This window comes from Oryx dammah, unplaced genomic scaffold (assembly GCF_014754425.2).
Source record: "Oryx dammah isolate SB20612 unplaced genomic scaffold, SCBI_Odam_1.1 HiC_scaffold_4, whole genome shotgun sequence".
NCBI classification, from domain to species: Eukaryota; Metazoa; Chordata; class Mammalia; order Artiodactyla; family Bovidae; genus Oryx; species Oryx dammah.
Genome location: NW_024070188.1, coordinates 77,629,257 through 77,648,093, shown reverse-complemented (window position 1 = coordinate 77,648,093; position 18,837 = coordinate 77,629,257). Strand labels below are relative to the sequence as shown.

General features: G+C 40.4%; 1 protein-coding gene across 2 annotated transcripts in view; it reads left to right on the top strand.

Moving 5' to 3' along the window:
• The first annotated feature begins 746 nt into the window (after positions 1 to 746).
• The window catches only part of IPCEF1 (interaction protein for cytohesin exchange factors 1), a 77,695-nt gene continuing 59,604 nt past the window's right edge, over positions 747 to 18,837 (top strand). The window contains exons 1-2 of one of the 2 annotated variants that reach the window (XM_040238725.1): positions 747 to 1,264; positions 1,879 to 2,048. In XM_040238725.1, coding sequence (XP_040094659.1) covers positions 1,890 to 2,048 — 159 coding nt within the window. In that variant the 5' untranslated portion in view covers positions 747 to 1,264; positions 1,879 to 1,889. Of the gene's footprint in view, positions 1,265 to 1,311; positions 1,522 to 1,878; positions 2,049 to 18,837 lie in introns of those variants that run through there. The other variant, XM_040238726.1, reaches the window with a different exon arrangement.

The following is an 18,837-nucleotide window of genomic DNA, read 5'->3' as shown; positions in this document are numbered from 1 at the left end:
AATATCTTGATTTTACAAATGAAGCAAGTTGGTTTTGAGTGCTAAACTGACTTTTCCTTGGGTAACACAGCTACTAATTACAACAACTGTAAGTTGATTTCAGGTCTCTGGATTTAAAAATCCCATCTTACTTCCACTCTGTCATATTCCCTCTTCAAACATATAGTAGAACCATTGTAATTATTAGAGCAATAGTTAGATACAGAGGATATTAGCCAGGTGCATCTAGAATAACTTTATAAGATCTTGTAATAGGATTGCATACCAATTTTTAGAACTCCTCTTCGATTATGTACATTTTTTTTTTCAAATTCTCCACTCAGAAGATTATGTCATTTAACCCTGACTGAATTCAGCTTAGATGTCATGGAGGAAAAAAAAATTACACACACACACACACACACACACACACACACAGCCAGTTGAAAGATTTTTTTTTCTATTTTTGTCTGATGATTTTACATGAATTGTTTAAAATGTACTGTGAAAAAAATGTGTATTTCAGATATAGTATCTTTTTTTCTAATTTGAATCTTAGAAGAGCTAGTATAAAATAGAAATTGGTAATTGATTTATCTTCCATAAGACAATATGTGAATTAAACCTGGCTGCAAATCAGAATTTCCCAATAAGGAGGGTTGATAGGTACTTACACCTCACCAAAAGAGGTTGTGGAACTTCTTTTTCTGGGATGTTTAATTCATGTGGTTTACATGCAACCTGGTGGAGGTAGCAGGACCATGAATTTAGTAGTCTGATGTAAACCTGTAGTCCTGTGAGATTGTAATGGTTGTCTTCCAGGTTTATTTATATAGTTGCTGCTCTTTAGAAATGGCACAAAATAAAGCAGGCTATAAGTTTTTCTTCTCTCACAAAAAATAACAGGGGAGATATTTGTATTATTTTTAAGAACTTGAGTGAACGCTATCCTGTCATAACTAAAGTGGTAGTGAGAAAGGTGGTTGTGGGTGGAAACAGGAAACATTAGTGATAAATGCTGTGTTACGTATTTCTTCAGGTGCAGCTAAATGTCTATTGATTCTAATTAGCACATTTTGTGCCTCAGCTAGTAAGCGCCCCTTTAGCTCTGCTTGGAGAGTTTTTTTTTTTTTTTTTAGCTTCCATCCTGCTCATAAACACTGCCACCTCCTCCCTCCTTCTCTCTTTACAAATGTTACAACACAATCAGAAATTTCCTCTTTTCTCTCCTTCCTGCATTTCCAGCAGGTTCCCTTGCGTCAGAAGCAGAGAAAGAAAACTCAAGGTAATTAGATCTTTTGTTTCTTTATCCCCTATTTGTGTGTGTGAGTGTCGTGTTCTTCTGGATGTCTTATTTGGGATCCGATTTTTGTCTGTCTTAATGCTAATACCAGGACGTGGATGGCAGATTAATGTGGGGATCTTGTTTCTGGATCGATTTTAAGAAATGATGGCTTGCTGTTCATTTGGATTAATCCCCCGTGGTATGTCAATAGAGCTTACAAAGACTGGCACTGAGTCGGCAAGTGGCTGTGTTTCTAGGTGGGCATTAACCCTTTTCCATCTCTTGCATAACTTGCTATTATTGTTGAAACAAGCTGGTTAGTGCAGTGATGTGCCTGCCAGAATCAAGATTTTCATGTTTTCAACTTACTCGATTGAAGAATGTTCTTAGACTTACACCTGCATGTGTCTCACTGTTTCTTTGATCTTGTCCCTTCTAAGCACCAAATGAATGTTTAAAAATAAAATCGATAAATTACTTTATTTTTCACATTTAAGCATAAATCTTGGTACAAAAATGCAACTTCCTGAAGGTAAACAGTGTACAGTTCCTTTTCACTCTGTCTTATAAATCAGGATACGACGCTACATACTTTTTCATGTACTCGTTTGCAGGTTTTTTCAGCATGAGTCGAAGGAGGATATCGTGTAAAGACCTGGGGCATGCTGACTGCCAAGGATGGCTCTATAAGAAAAAGGAGAAAGGAACTTTCCTAGGCAACAAATGGAAAAAGTTCTGGGTGGTCCTGAAGGGGTCGTCGCTGTACTGGTACAGCAATCAGCTGGTGAGTCCACTCTCTTCCTCCTCTTCCCTCTTCAACAAAGGGTGGGTCAGAGATCATGATGGAGCAGGTGGTCCCTATGGGAAAGATCATTTCAATTTTGAGGACTTGGAATAGAGCAAATAAACCAATAAAGCTCTAGAAACTGTTTCTATGGATATGTAGGTTTTTCTGTTGTACTTGGAGGAGAAAACCATCCGGCTTGACTAATCTTTGGTTGGAGAGGAGCATCCCAATGTATACCCGTCTTGAAGGAGGATTTCCGGGCCTGTTAATGTTACTCTGCCGTGAGAGATGCTAATCATTTCAGGATTTTGATGGATAATACTTGCTATGGACACTTGACATTGCTAAGATCTCTACTAAAAAAAGGGTCTGAACTTTAAGAAAAGTTGAGGGTATAAGCTGATTCTGTCCACAGAAGCTGTTTTCATTTCTCCTCCTTCATTATTTTCTTTTCTTCTGAACTTCTCTATGGGTGGGGTGGGCAGGGGTTGGTTTTGGAACCTCTAACCTGTGAGCCAACATTGCATCGCTGAATGTCTTCTCTTGTTCTTTGGCATGTACACCGATGGCTTTAAACTAATGATCCTTGGACAAGTCTTGATAAGAAAGTTGCCTAATTTATCCTGTAATAGGCAGTGTACTTTTGAGATCTATTTTGCAGGTGAGTTTTCTGTTGGAAAGGGCTGAAAATAAAGTTATTGTTAAAATGTGTGATGATCAAAATTAAAAAAAAAAAAAATGTGTGCTGATCCTTCCTGGCTTGAGGCATTCTGAAAACAATGATGTTGTTGAATATTGAGCAGAGACCTTTCACAGAAGAACTCTCTCCACTAATCCCAAGTAGCCAATTGCTGATCTCAGGAGAGCTTGTTTCCCGTTTTGGTTGAGTGAAGGTCTGCAATGGATGTCCTATAATCTATTAAGGGGAAATCATTTAGAAATTGACCTTAAGCCAGAACAGTTCTTTTTAACTGACACCATTCTTTTAAAACGTCTTGTATATGCCTATCTCTTGAGCAACAGAGCTTTAGGGCAAATAACTTTATAAATGTAAAATAAGTGCCCTGTGTGGTTAGAAGGTGAGATTTTCAGCTAAGAAATTTACATTCACTGGCCACTAATCGAAAACTTGTGTATCCACGTGACCCAAAGACCTATCCTGTAAGGGTTTGGTTAAACTGCACTCAAATCCAATTCCAGTGCCCTGGAATCGGCTCTCTCTCTTGTGCTTCTGGACTCTGTACACCCCCTCCTCTGTCTCCTGCTCCCAAGTTTATTGCTTTGGTTTCACCCAAAACCTGGTACAAAATTCTTCACTGAGTTTTATAAAAGTATATATTTTTGAGTTTTAGCAATTTTATTAAAGATTTGGGAGGTTCACAAGTAAGAACCACCTTGTAGAATACATAATCCTTCACTGTCCCCTTTGTCTCTCTTTTGTTCTCCTCTCCTGGGTACATTCATCATCTCCTCCAGCGTGGAATGGTTTTATACAAATTAAGGCAACCTTGGGCTGGGCTCTCACCTTCTATCCTAAGGGATTTTTCCTAAACAAATGCAGCTTCCTTCTTCTTTTTTTTTTTAATGAGAAAATTTAAGATTTATTTACTTTAAACTTTCAAATATGCAATACAGTATTATTTACTATAGTCACAGTATTGTACATTACATCCCTATGATTTATTTATTTTATAACTAAAAGTTTATACTTTTAGTATCTTCACCCCTTTTGCTCAGCCCTCAGTCTCCACCTCGGACAGCCACCAATCTGTTATCTGCATTTTTGAGCTTAGGTTTATTTATTTTTTAAAGATTCTACATAAAAGTGAGAGCATACAGTATTCATCTTTCTCTGTCTAATTTATTTCACTTAACATAGTGCCTTCAAGGTCCATCCATGTTTTCATGAGTGGCAGAATTTCATTATTTTTACTGAATGTGTGTGTGTGTTAGTGGCTCAGCCGTGTTTGACTCTTCGAAACCCCATGGAATGTAGCCCACCAGCCTCCTCTGTCCATGGGATTCTCCAGGTAAGAATACTGGAGTGGGTAGCCAATCGCTCCTCCATGGGATCTTCCTGGCCCAGGGATTGAGCCCAAGTCTCTTGCATTACAGGCAGATTCTTATCATCTGAGCCACCAGGGAAGCCCGTTATAGCTGAATAATATTCTATTATTTACATAGCTCAGTCAGTTCAGTTCAGTCGCTTAGTTGTGTCCGACTCTGCGACCCCATGGACTGCAGCACGCTCACATTGTTTTAATCCACTCATCCATGAACATTTGGATTGTTTCCGTATCTTGGTATTGTAAGTAATACAGCTTCCTTCTTAATGAAGGTTAATAAATTAGGGTTAATATAATTTTCTGCTTCTCATTTATAATGTTTTAGGCTTTTGCTTTTGGCTAGTTGTGGCAAGTTATAGTCTGCATCTTTTATGAAATGAGACGGCTTACTAATTTACTTTTTAATAGCTCTTTAGGAATTTTCTGAGACTGTTGGGAAGATTGGGTGCTGATGGAGCATAGCACATCTGTGGGAAGTAAAAAAGCTCAGATATAAGCCTGGCATTAATTTCCTCATTCAATCGCATTTTTCCTCCAATATGTTCTTGGTGCTGTTCCTGTCTTCATAGAATTGAATCCCCTCTGAACCACACATGGTTACAGAGTTGGCTTATTTGGCCTCATCAGTTCATTTGGCTTGTTTCTCTTAAGGGAGCAATGAATTACCTATTTTAGGCATTAGGAATCTCATGCTCCCATAGGGACCAGCACTGTTGATGGAGACTTGATGAGAAAGAGACAAAGGAGGGACCATCAGACCCCCTCGAGACCCCTTGTCCTCAGTTGCTATCATACAAACACATAAAGCAATACTCAGGGAGCAAATTATGAATTCGAGTAGAAATGGATTAGCAACATTGAATGGAGATAAACTTATTGTTATCTGGCCAGAGAATTATCCTATTCAGCTAGTGGTATATAACAGAACAACCCTTTCAGCTCCCTAATTCTATGCTGTGTTATAGAGGAGTCATCTCTACACACACTCATACACACACACACACATACACCCTGACATCTTAATTATATGTTTGTTTTGGGGAAAAAAGTCTACTCAGTGAATACTTAATTTAAGAGTCATAGTCCTGCCATCCGTGTGACTATCAACTGTGAAGAGCCAAAAAACACATACCCTCAGGCTGAGAACATTTGTTTACTTTAGGCCATTCAAGGAATTCAGACTCAATAAAGTAGCTCCCAAGGCATCTATCCCTTATGAAGAAACTTCTTTTCTTCTACCTTCCCTGTTACCCATTCTTTTTCATATGGTAATGAAGCTGATGGTTTCATAGCCAGAGCCTCCTCTTATCAAATCAAATGCCTGCCAAATGCCAAGGGAGAGTTGAGGTACCTTTCCTACGTGTTTTTTTTTTAACTCCTCCAAAATACCCTCTGAAGTAGCAGTTGTCACCGTATTTTGAACGTTGGGAGAAGGCCGAGACTCAGGGAACTCACGCACGTTGTCCAGGTGATCAGAGTCCTAACGGAGGCAAAACAGATCCCCTTAAGCCCCTTAGACTTCTCAGCCCCAGGTTTTGTCCTATGCCAACCTGACTCCATGCAGGGACCAGGATAAGCTTGGTCCCATGTGGTTCCCCGCTATTGTCTGCCTTCAGAGGGGCTCAGAAGGAGCAACTCTAGCAGTGAAATGTGAGGCTGGGCTTCTGTGCAAGTCCAGCTGCTGTTGTGGCATCCCTCTGCTTGTCGCTCTTGTTACCTGACAACCTGAGGAGACAGCACTCTCACCTCTCTCGGGGTTTTGTTATTGTCGTTACCTAGAAACCGACACATGGTGTACTTCCTTCTTTCACCGCTCTTTGCTGCTTTAGAAAATGCTACGCAGATTTGCTTGAGAAAGGTCAAGTCCAGACATTCATCTATTGCTTTTCACACCCCATCTTACTCGCATAGAATCTCATGCTGCACACAAGAATTTATGCCATATTTCACAAAACCATATTCAAGTTGAACAGCCTTAAAAATCCAGGCTGTTTCAAATCCTGGATTGAAATCCACACAAGTGCTTTTCCTTACCCCTAAAGTACCAGTTCATTTCCTGGCTCCTGAGAATCTCCTGGCCTATATCTGTCTTACTCTCCCCACCCTCTACACTGCCACCCAAGCTGCAACTGCAGAACTAATTTTAATTCTTTATTAATGGCATGTGTGCCAGCTCTCTCTGTAAGCCTCTGCATATGCTGTTTATTGGCTCAGATAACTCTTTGTCTTCATCCTGTAAAGTCTTTCTCCCACTCAATCCCATCAAGCTTACGTCTCCTAAATCAAATTTTAGGTTGAGTAGCTGATCCCTTTAGTGTCCTTGAATTCCCTGGTGGCTTAGACGGTAAAGCGTCTGTCTACAATGCAGGAGACCCAGGTTCGATCCCCTGGAGAAGGAAATGGCAATCCACTCCAGTACTATTGCCTGGAAAATCCCATGGACAGAGGAGCCTAGTAGGCTACAGTCCACGGGGTCACAAATAGTCGGACACACTTCACTTTCACTTTCACTTAGTGTCCTTACCTTTCCTCTGACCCAGATTAGGCCACCTCTTCTATGCCCACGGAAGCCAATGCTTAATACTTATTACACTTATCTTCCTCTTTTGTACATCTTGTTGTGTGTATTTAGTCGCTCAGTCATGTCTGACTCCATATGACCCCGTGGACTGTAGCCTGCCAGGCTCCTCTGTCCATGGAATTCTCCAGGCAAGAATACTGGAGTGGGTTGCCATGCCCTCCTCCAGGGGATCTCCCCAACTGAGGGACTGAAGGCTGGTCTCCCATATTGCAGGCGGATTCTTTACAGTCTGAGCCACCAGGGATGCCTGTACATCTCTTAGTCTTGCTGTTTTCCACTACTGATAATAATCTCTGTAGAGCAAGACTGATATATCTTTAGCCCCTTAGGCAGTGTCTGACACTTACTAGGCACTCATGTTGTATTTGTTGATTTTATAAATAAACAAGATTTAGGAATCACCAGTATTTATCTTACCTGTGGGGGTTTTGAGAAATGGGCTGGAGAGTAAAGACGGCTTTGGATGGAAAATAATTTTCCAGTAAAATAACATCTATTAAAAAAAAATAGTCACACCTAGTCACATCTGTTCTTAAAAATACAGGACAAGATCCAATTTGAGATTTGCTAGGTTTCTATGGTCCCAAATGGGTCCCACACAGCTGCTTGCTCCATTTTGTTAATGTCTTACTACAGTTTATTTTATTAGATTCTTTCTAACCATGGCCTCTGGCTGAAAACAAGGGTTTATTGATCCAGATCACCAGGTTGGGGCAGAAATGTTAAAAGGGAGAAGGAAGACTTCCCAGGGAATCCCCTCCACTCGAGCTTTTCACGTGGATTCCAGGCACGTCTGAAGACTGATGTTTGGGATCAGCATCTTGTCTCTGGAGGAGGACAGACAAAGTTTTGAATTATTGTTTTCTTTCAGGTGTGTTGCTATGAAATAGTGACAGGATAGGTCCTAAAGATGTGATTACTTATTGGTGAAAAGTATCATATTTTTAGCTTTTAGATTTCCCCTTTTGCTATAACTTATTTTTCTTTTCTAAGAATTCTTCATTAATATGTTGTGGATTTTATTTATACCCAAGACTGATCATACGGTAAATATTATATATATTATTTTGTTAATAACCCACTTAAAATCAGTGAGGTTCTTAAATGTTTCTACTCACAGAGCATTTAATCATTTTGATGGCGTATCTTCTTACTTTATCTAAGAGCATATGTGAGCTATCAAAATTCATCAAGGGAACATATGCATTAGGCTAGTATAAAACTTGGAGGCATTGCCTAAACAATTTAGGCTTTAATTACAAAGCACAGTTTAATATTAATTACAGATAACAGATATTAAAATTCTCTTTCTAAATGAGCCAAACATGAAAAGTTTATCATCTATTCTTCCATTCATCCACCTACCCACCCATTTATAGATCCTCCCATCAGTATTTATTGAGGACTTGAAAATAATTTAGACTAACTAGTAGATGTAGATGTTATAAATATAGAATTACAAATAAATTACAAATAAATGAATTGAGAGACTGCAATTCTTCACTCTATTAAGAGCTTAGAGACTGGTGGACACAAAAAGACCCGTGTAAATGACCTGATCAAAGAAAAATTGGTGAAGAAAATGGCTCTGAGAGTGAGCAATACAGATGAATTCTAGAAAGTTCAGGGTAAAGGGAAATATTTTGGGTTGAATGTGGGAGCGTTCTGCCAAGCGACTTTTATTCCTGGAAGATTCTTCTCCCTTTCTATCTAGGAATGTGTGTTTTCCCTTATCTCATCATTTTCCAAAGCTGTGTGATTTCCTTGGTCAAAGAAGCCAGCCTTCTTTACTGGATAAACATAATTTTCACCAACAAAAAAACATTATTCTTGTGGATTGCAGTAAATTTAGAAAGTCTTCATGGAGAAGATTTTCTTAGGATCAGCCTTGGAAAACAGTTTTTATTATTTTTGTTTTTTTTAAGGACAGAGGGTAGGAGGTTGGGCATTCCAGTCTGGGGACTGATGTGAACAAAGAAATGAAAATATAAATGAACTGTGCCAACCCATTGTGTTAGGCATTATACTGAATTCTCATAAACCCTGGCAAGATAGAGTTTATTATTCCCATTTTTCAAGGTGTTTAATGCAGCTCAGGGAATTTAAGTAACTTGCTCAAACCTGCTTAAGGAATAAGTGGTAGGACTGGAATTCAGAATAAGATCTACCAATGCTAGTGTCAGGCTACATGACCTCCCCGTTTAGAGGTGAGCCAGGATCAGTAAGTGTGGCCCCAAACGCACATGTAGGAATGTGGATTTGGTCAGTAGGCAGTAGGGAGCCACTGCAGATTCTTGAGTCTGAAGGTGACCTCATAAAATTGGCTTGTGAAAATACCAACTGCACAGTAATATAGGGGCTATGTACTGTGCTGTGCTCAGTCGCTTCAGTCGTGTCTGACTCTTTGTGACTTATGAACTATAGCCCACCAGGCTCCTCTGTCCATGGGATTCTCCAGACAAGAATACTGGAGTGGGTTGCCATGCCCTCCTCCAGGGGATCTTCCCAACCCAGGAATCGAGCCCATTATCTCTGGTGTCTCCTGCATTGTAGGCCTTTTCTTTACCCACTTAGCTGCTTGGGAAGCCCATTAACACACTAAGACCCCCTAAACCTTTTTTCCCACTACCTAATGGTATCAGAAGGCGGAGAAGCAAACCTACAGATCTGTCTCCTGACTGCCTTCATAAGGCATGGTCTGTTATCTGCTGCACACAGGCCTCCTGAATGCATGGTTTCTCCAGCCCAGCAGAGCCCCTTAAGCTGCTGCTGTAAGTGACATTTGCAATAAGCAAGGGCACCAGTAGAAAGACAACACTAATGGAATAGTGTCAGAGCAGCATGTCACATACTCCCATCAAGTACAGGATGTGGAGTGAAGAACAGAACCAGGAGAAATCATGTCAGAGCAGGGCTGGTAGGCAGTGCAAGTGGGCTGGGCAGGAGCGCCCTGTGCACCAGCAGGAAGCCAAGAGTTGCACTCCATACCATGTTTCTACCAAGAAATGGGAAGAACGGGGTCTGACAGGAAAACATTCTTTCCCTAAGTAAAAGCAGAGCTTGGTTCATGGACTCCGAATGCACATTTATGGCATAAAAGAGTTTCAATTCTCTGTCTTCATAAAGCAAAAATCTCAAGTCTTTGTGGTTGAGTTTTACGTTAACCGGCACTTTATTTTGCTTAAAAGCTAAACGTTATCAGTTTGAGAAGACATCCACTGTGATATATAGATCTCCCCATTTTAATTCTAGGGTTTCTTCTTTTGATCCTTGGTAAAATATTTTTTATCTAAGAAACAGAATAGATACATGTTCAGTTCAGTTCAGTTCAGTTCAGTCGCTCAGTCGTGTCCGACTATTTGCGACCCCATGAATCGCAGCACGCCAGGCCTCCCTGTCCATCACCATCTCCTGGAGTTCACTCAGACTCACGTCCATTGAGTCGGTGATGCCATCCAGCCATCTCATCCTCTGTCATCCCATTCTCCTCCTGTCCCCAGTCTCTCCCAGCATCAGAGTCTTTTCCAATGAGTCAACTCTTCGCATGAGGTGGCCAAAGTACTGGAGCTTCAGCTTTAGCATCATTCCTTCCAAAGAAATCCCAGGGTTGATCTCCTTCAGAATGGACTGGTTGGATCTCCTTGCAGTCCAAGGGACTCTCAAGAGTCTTCTCCAACACCACAGTTCAAAAGCATCAATTCTTCGGCACTCGGCCTTCTTCACAGTCCAACTCTCACATCCATATGTGACCACAGGAGAAACCATAGCCTTGACTAGGTGGACCTTAGTCGGCAAAGTAATGTCTCTGCTTTTGAATATACTATCTAGGTTGGTCATAACTTTTCTTCCAAGGAGTAAGCGTCTTTTAAAACATGAACCACTGGAGAACGAAATAGGAAATCAAGAAAGATTTAAGTTTTGGGGGAAATCAAGAAAGATTTAAGTTTTGGCGGCCCTTGCTTTTTTTGTAAGTTCTTTAAAGACTGCAGCAGAATAAAAAGATTGCTGGCTCTGAGTCTCCTAGAGATAACAAGTGATGAAACTAAAAACAAACAAACAACCTACCTCCCCAAACCAAGTCATCTCAGTTCCTTGCCCTGCCCAACAGTAAAAAACACGCATACCTTTAGTAGCAGTTGAGAATTCATCTTTATCGCCTATCTGCCCCATCAGTGGAAGTTTAAAGTCATGATTTTTTTAGACTTCCAAGTTTTTGCATATAGAATATAAACTTGTATTAGACAACAACTGATTTTTTTTTAAATTCAGGTAGAGAAAGAAGCAATAACTTTTAACTAACACCTTCTCCATTTTTTGATTACTGTTCAACTTGCTGCTGCTGTAAGTCACTTCAGTCATGTCTGACTCTGTGCAACCCCATAGACGGCAGCCCACCAGGCTCCCCCGTCCCTGGGATTCTCCAGGTTCAACTTGCTACCGTTGCAAAAAGCAAAATTTTCATCTTGTTTACCTCAAATCTTATTGCTTTACAATTGTGGCATACCCTCCATTAAAAATAAAAAGGTGAAGCAGTCAATCCAGTGATTGATTTAACATGGCTTTCATTGGGAAAAGGGGCAGGGGAAAGAGGGGCCATGACGAAGAGGAGACCAATAGACAAGAAAGATAAATTAAACATACAATGGTTTTCTTTAAAAAAGAAGAAGAAGAAAATGTTATTTTCAACAAAAGGGGGAAAAAGCATTGAAAGCCCATGAGTCAAGCCATAGCCAAAACCATATTCTATTTTAAGTAGCTTTTCTTTCTCTCTCTCTCTCTCTTTTTTTTTCTCTTTTTTAAAAAAAATCTCTCCCCAAACCATCATCACTTTTAATCTTCTCCAGACTGGGCTTCATCTTCAATCTGGACAAGATGATATAGGGGCTGTATTGGAGCAATATAGGGGCTCTGATGATATAGAGGGCAACATAGGGTGATATATATAGCCTATAGGATGATACAGGGGCAATATAGGGGTTATATTGGAGAATAAAGGCGCTTTCAGAGGGTCAGTTAGGAGATGGTGACAAAATGCAGTTGTTGAAACGTGAACTCCTAAACTGGAGGGGAAACTAAAAATTTAGGACACACTACACAATAAGTGGGGCTTTCCAGGGGGCGTGAGTCGTCGAGAAGTGAGTGAAAGTTACTCAGTCGTGTCCAGCTCTTTGTGACCCCATGGGCTATACAGTCCATGGAATTCTCCAGACCAGATTCACTAGAGTGGGTAGACTTTCCCTTCTCCAGATCTTCCGGACCCAGGGATCGAACCCAGGTCTCCCACATTGCAGGCAGACGCTTTAACCTCTGAGCCACCAGCTTTCTTTCTCTTCTCCAGGAGATCTTCCCAGCCCAGGGATCGAGTCCAGGTCTCCTGCATTGCAGGCAGATTCTTTACCAGATGAGCCAGCTTCCCTGGTGGCTCAGAGGTTAAAGTGTCTGCCTCCAATGCAGGAGACCCGGGTTCGAGGGTCGGGAAGATCCCCTGGAGAAGGAAATGGCAATCCACTCCAGTATTCTTGCCTGGAGAATCCCATGGAGGGAGAAGCCTAGTAGGTTACAGTCCACGGGGTCGCAAAGAGTCGGACACGACTGAGCGACTTCACCTCACCTCACCTCACCAGAAGTCGCAGAGAAGTGAAGCCAAGGGAAGTCATAGAGAACCAGCCTGCCAACGTAGGAGATGTAAGGGATGCGAGTTCGATCCCTGGGAGGGGGAGATGCCCTGGAGGAGGGCATGGCAACCCACTCCAGTATTCTTGCCTGGAGAATCCCATGGACAGAGGAGCTTGGAGCGCTACAGTCCATAGGGTCATGAAGAGCAGGACACAGCTGAAGCGACTTGGCATGCACTCACACAGTTAGCAACAGAAAGGTATGTGGGGCGCTTGATATAGGACACAAAATATTTGAAGCTAAAACGACTCCAAGTTTTAAAGCCTGGGGAGATTAGGAAAATAATATGAAAATTGAGGAAGGACAAGTTTGTTGGTAAAAATGTGAAATTTCACTTAGACTCATTGTCAGTGACTTTTCTGGTTTATTTTAGTTTTGTACACTCTTTGCATAAAATTCCTAGGAAACCCATGTTCTTTAGTATTAAAGTAACCATTTATTGATGCCTTTTGTGCTATTGCATCAGTGATTCAAGGGAACCCAGGGACCCCTGGGCCTCATACAGAAAAGGGTGAATCACCAACTCTTTATTTCATAAACACTTTTGGTAAACTGGTGAGGTTTGTGTGTTAATATAGGGTTTAATGGGCTTCCCTGATAGCTCAGTTGGGAAAGAGTCTGCCTGCGATGCAGAAGACCGTGGTTCGATTCCTGGGTTGGGAAGAACTGATGGAGAAGGGATAGGCTACCCACTCCAAGTGAAGTCACTCAGTCGTGTCTGACTTTTGTGACCCCAGGCTCCTCAACCCATGGGATTTCCCAGGTAAGAATACTGGAGTGGGCTGCCATTTCCTTCTCCAGAGGATCTTCCCAACCCAGGGATTGAACCCCGGTCTCCTGCACTGTAGTCAGAGGCTTTACTGTCTGAGCCACCAGGGAAGTCACACTCCACTCCAGTATACCTATTATACAGACCTTGCAGTTCCTTGAGAATTCAACCTGCCAGCCCGAAGGTGACTGACTTTCCCCCTCACTGCCTGAATGGTTCCACGTGTCTGCAGGTTCAAGTAACTGTGACTATATCAGAGTTTTCAGTATTCAGCTGTATATTTAGGTCATGTGAATTTTGGAAGATCTTAGGTTTGGAAGGGATTTTTCTTGGAATCAGTTTTATGAGAATCTCTACAGAAAAGACTAATACGGTTTTTAGATTAAACTGAATATACTTTTGCAGAAAATGTTACTTGAAAGCCTGAATTTCTCTTTTTATGAGAAAACTGCTCTGAAAGTTTCACTCAATATAGAGCACCTTTTTTTTTCCCCCACCATAAGAAAATAAGAAATGGGTTAATTCTCCCTTTGAAAGAGTTGTTGATGTTTTCTTAACTTTTTTTAGTAATCACTTATTAACATAGATTTTGGGGAAGATGTCTGAACAACTTTAGCATAGGTTGAAAAAAAATCTGTAAGAATTTATATTGCAATCAGAGCTTATTATATTCTTTTTTTCCTTTCCCCCAGTATAATGGGAACACCTGAGGGCATATTTTTTTAATCTCTCTGGTTTAAACTGTTTCTAGAGACTTCCCTGGCAGTCCAGTGGTTAAGACTCTGGGATTCCACTGCAGGAGGCATGAGTTCGATCCCTAGTCAGGCAACTAAGATCCCATATGCTGCCTGGCGTTCTGTAGTCAATGAGGTCACAAAGAATCAGACATGACTGAACAATGCTGCATGGAGCAACCAAAAAAAAAAAAAAAAAAAGAAGTCAGTGTTCAGCATTCAGAGTTATCCTCCATGAATACTGGTGACCAACTTGGTCTTGGGATATCACTGAATGTATGGAGTAAATGGCACACCCAGAAAGTGAATAAAAGCGCTAAAAACCATAAAATTGTGTCCCTGGAGCCTAGAACCAGTAGGCACAGAATAGGCACCAATCATTTTTTAAAATACAATTACTTAATTATCACATTACATAATTGTCAATTATTTATATAAATCAGTTAATCAAAGCATGTTGAACACCTGATTATTCCTGGAGTTCTACCAAACAAGACCCTTTATGAATGATGGGCTTTAATTTGTTTGATCTCTGCATTCATTGTTTTAGCCAACCACCAGCTTCTGAGAGTATCCCATACAAAATTCCAATATTTAACAATGTTGCTTCAGTGAAGGCAATTCAAACCACTTGAGTAAAACGGATACACTTGTTGCCAACCTGTGTTCCTGGAGTGTGTATGGGAAAGGAGAATGGGAAGGTGAAATGTGTGGACAGGTCTACATAGGGCAAAAGATTTTTTAGCAGCTGGAAGTGAGTGGTTACCCTCAAGATGATGACTTGAGTGAAAGGAGAAAAACGTGAGTTTAGGTACCACTTGAAAGCCTGAATTTAGGAATGACTGAAGACTTTTTGAATTCTTTTCCTTCCCTCATTATAATTCAGGTATGCGGAAAAGATCTTTAAAATGGATGCTTGGTTTTGGTTTAATGTATCTGTTGTCTGTGATACTATCACCGTGTCTTAACATTTATTTTCCTTGGTAGGCCCCCGAATGCATTTCTAAAATAATAGTTCTCCACCCATAGCTTTATTTATTTATTAAAAATTTTATTGGAGTGTAGTTGCTTTGTAATATGCTAATTTCTATTGTATAGCAAAGTGAAGCAGCTAGAAGGTATACGTGGGATTGACATATATGTACAGTATTGATACTAGGATAAAATAGATAACTAATGAGAACTTTTAGCACAGGGAACTCTACTCGATGCTCTGTGGTAACCTAAATGGGAAGGAAATCCAAAAAAAGAGCAGAGACATGTACACCATAGCTTCCAGGGCAGTCTGTAACTGAGGCAGGCTGTCCTTTATGACTTCTTGTTGCTAAATTCACACAGTGTGGGAACAGTTGCTGATATTGCCAATATTATTTTCCTTTCAATTCTTTCCAAACTTTGCCAAAGAAGTTGTGAAATACCGAGGCTGTGAAATATTTCACCTGTCGTCTTGTTCTCAGGGCAGTCCACTATATTTGGGCACGGTTGCTTTGACGGAGGACCCCAGGGTTCATGACGTAGGCTGGGCTGTCTGAGGATAGTCCTCAGCTCGTGGCAGGGACTGCAATGCCCTCGGGAGACCAGCGTCCTCTCCTCTCCTCTCCTCTCCTCTGGCCGGCAGTGCCTAGTACTTCTGCTGGTGTTGCCACAACCTTTCTCTGTTTTACTTCATCTTTTTTGGGTGGAATCCAGCTTCTTGCTTCTTGGAAATTTAAATAATTTTTTAAATGCCTCAAATAATTAAGAAGATGGTTTAAAATGTCAGACAGATATGGAGAGAAACAGAAAGAAATGAATGAATTAAGATCACTTATTTATTTAAGTGAATTATGATCCCATGACCTTGATGCAGTCACTCCAAACATTTTGGTGTATGTGTTGGCAAACATTTTTCTGTATTTCCCAAAAATACAGTTATACCATACATGAGATCATAACTTGATTTTTTTCACTAAGCAATTATTACAAAAATATTTTCATGTCTATATATATATATATATATATATATATCTCCACAGCATCATTTCCCATGGCTGTATTACATATGGATATATTATAGTTCATTAATGCATAGAACTTGAAATCAGAAATCTTGGTTTTTAAAATTCTTTAAAATAGCTATCACGAAATAGAATTTACAAACACGCATGTACTAAGTTGAATGTAAAGCAACATGTGTTTAATTTATAGTGTGTGTTTAATATGGGCTTCCTGGGTGGTGCTAGTGGTAAAGAACCCACCTGCCAGTGCAGGAGATGTACAAGATGTGGGTTCGATCCCTGGGTCAGGAAGATTCCCCTGGAGAAGGGCATGGCAACCCACTCCAGTATTTTTGCCTAGATAATTCCATGGCTAGAGGAGCCTGGAGGGGGCTCGCAAAGCATCAGACATGACTGAAGCGATTTAGCATGCAAGTGTGTTTAATATATGTGCATTTATATAGTTATTGGTATGCATATAAATATATTGATAGGTGAATGTGAGTGTGTGTGTGTGTGTATCTCGGTTATTCTTTTAAACGAGCAGGCAGGAAAGTGAGTTTTGCCAGCATGGGTATGAAGGACAAATGTCACAGGGTCCATAGTCCTGTCCTTTCATCCTGAGCTGTCTCATCCTAGGTCAGTGATGTAACTCAGTATGCATTCATTTTTTAATAAGTACCTTTTGACCAAGAATACCGTCCCTATGTAATTAAGAGTGGTTGTGAGAAGATTAAGCGCATTTTAAGGCAATATATAAAAGATCAAAGGAATACATATCATGGCAAATTTGTGTACACTTTAGATGAAATGTGTGTGTACAGCATTGTGATTTTAGGATGCAGAAGGGGTGTGCTGAGGATTTTCAAGCACTAGAAATGTTTGCTTTTGTTTTGGCGGCAATTGCTGTCATGTGTTAGAGATTCTAAAAATACTCCTACTGACCCTGTGTAAAGGGTGATTTTTAAGCCATGAAACAGGAAAGTGAACTAGGAAGCCCTGGGGGGATTCTTCAGCACAGTAGTTCCTAACCTGGAGTAAGAGCTTAGGTAATATGTGATTTAGTGATGAGGGCTGTGTGCACATTTTCCAAACAATAGAATGAGAAGTGACCCATGGGATGAGCTGAACTTTTGGTTAGATTTGAGGATTTTCCTGAGAAGTCATTATTTGAAGATTTATCGTTCCCTGCGGAGCAAGCTTTTAAGGTCCAAGGGACCAGATGCTTCTACTGACAAGCTAGCTGATAAACTCATCTGTCATCCTGCTGCTGTGTTTGGTTTTCCATAAAGCGTGTTTCAAGCACATTTTGAAAGGAAGCTATGCAGTGGAAGTGAAAAAAATATATATATATAGAATATTTTTTAAAGGAGCCAGAATTTAGAACTTGTTTGAAACAATGTCTTCAAAAAGGACAAAAGGGACTTCCATGGTGATTCAGTGGTTAAGACTCCGCGCTTCCAATGCAGGGGGTAAAGAGTGTGGGTTCGGTCCCTGATAGGGGAACTAAGATCCCACATACTGCACAGCATTCTCCCCACCTCCCAAATAAATGAAAAGGACACAAGGAAATGACATCTTAGAGTTGAAGTTGTCCCTAGATTCAAAATCAGGAGGATGGGTGCTCCTCTGAGGCTATAGCCCCTCATCAACCTAGGCCAACCCCCGACCCTCTCTGGGCCTTCTTTCTTATCTGTTAGACTGGAATGTGAATCTCTGGCTGTTCCCTGGGAAAGAGGCAGTCTCCTGAACAGCGTGTGAACCACTGACATTTTCCTATTGGAGTCTTAAGAAACTTACTGTGGCAAATGCATTCTCATCCTTCACTGACAAATAATGATTTTCAGAGGAGTATCACCACATTTTTTGGAATTTATTTTTCAAAACTTGTGGTACCTCAAACATTACATGCAGTCTCCCATCTCAACCATTTTGAAGGGTACAGTTCAGTGGCATTAAGTATAGTCACACTATTGTGCCACTGTATCCAGAACTCTTACCGTCTTGTAAAACCACAATGCTACTTTCACTGAACAACTCCTGTTTCTTCTTATTTCCACCCCTGGAAACTACCATTCTACTTTCTTTCTTCCTGAATTTGACTATTCTTGGTACCCCATTCAACTGGAATCATGCAGTATTTGTCCTTTTGTGACTGGCTTATTTCACTAAACATAATGTCTTCAAGGTTCATTGCACCATAATGTGGCATGTGTTAGAATTTTCTTCCTTTTTAAGACTGAATAATATCCCATTGTATGTGTAGACCTCATTTTACTTACCCGTTCATATCTATTGATGGCCACTTAGATGGCACCCACCTTTTGGAGACAGTGAATAATGCTGCTGTGAATACGGGTATACAAAAGTCTTTTTGAGACCCTTCTTTCAATTCTTTCGGCTACATACCCAGAAGGGAAATTGCTGGATCATATGATAATTCTATTTTTAATTCTTTGAGGAACTGCCATACTATTTTTTTTATTTTTTGTGGTGGCCATTTTACATTCCCACCAGTGATGCACAGGGGTTCCCTTATCTCCACATCTTCACCACCATTTGCTATTTTCTGGTTTTTTGTTTGTGCTTGTTTTTGGATAGTGACCATACTAGCAGATATGAGGTAGTGTCTTATTGTGGGTTTGATTTACATTTTCCTAATGATTTGTCACCTTGAATATCTTTTCATGTGCCTTTTGGGCATTTATATATCTTCTTTGGACAACTGTCTTTTCCCACTGGAGTCTGTTTAGCTGTGGCTGAGCAGTAACTTAATGGCACTCAAGAAACTCATGAAAGCAGTTTGAAGAGATTTGAAATTTTCTGGAGTATTGGAAGATTTAATATGCATGGTGTGAAGGCACAATTATGTGCTATAATAACTGTGATTTTGAAACAATATGCCTTATTTTTCTTATTTCCCCCCAAATTTCTAATATTGAAAGCAAACACACCAGACTTCAGATTTTCTTAAATGATGTTCC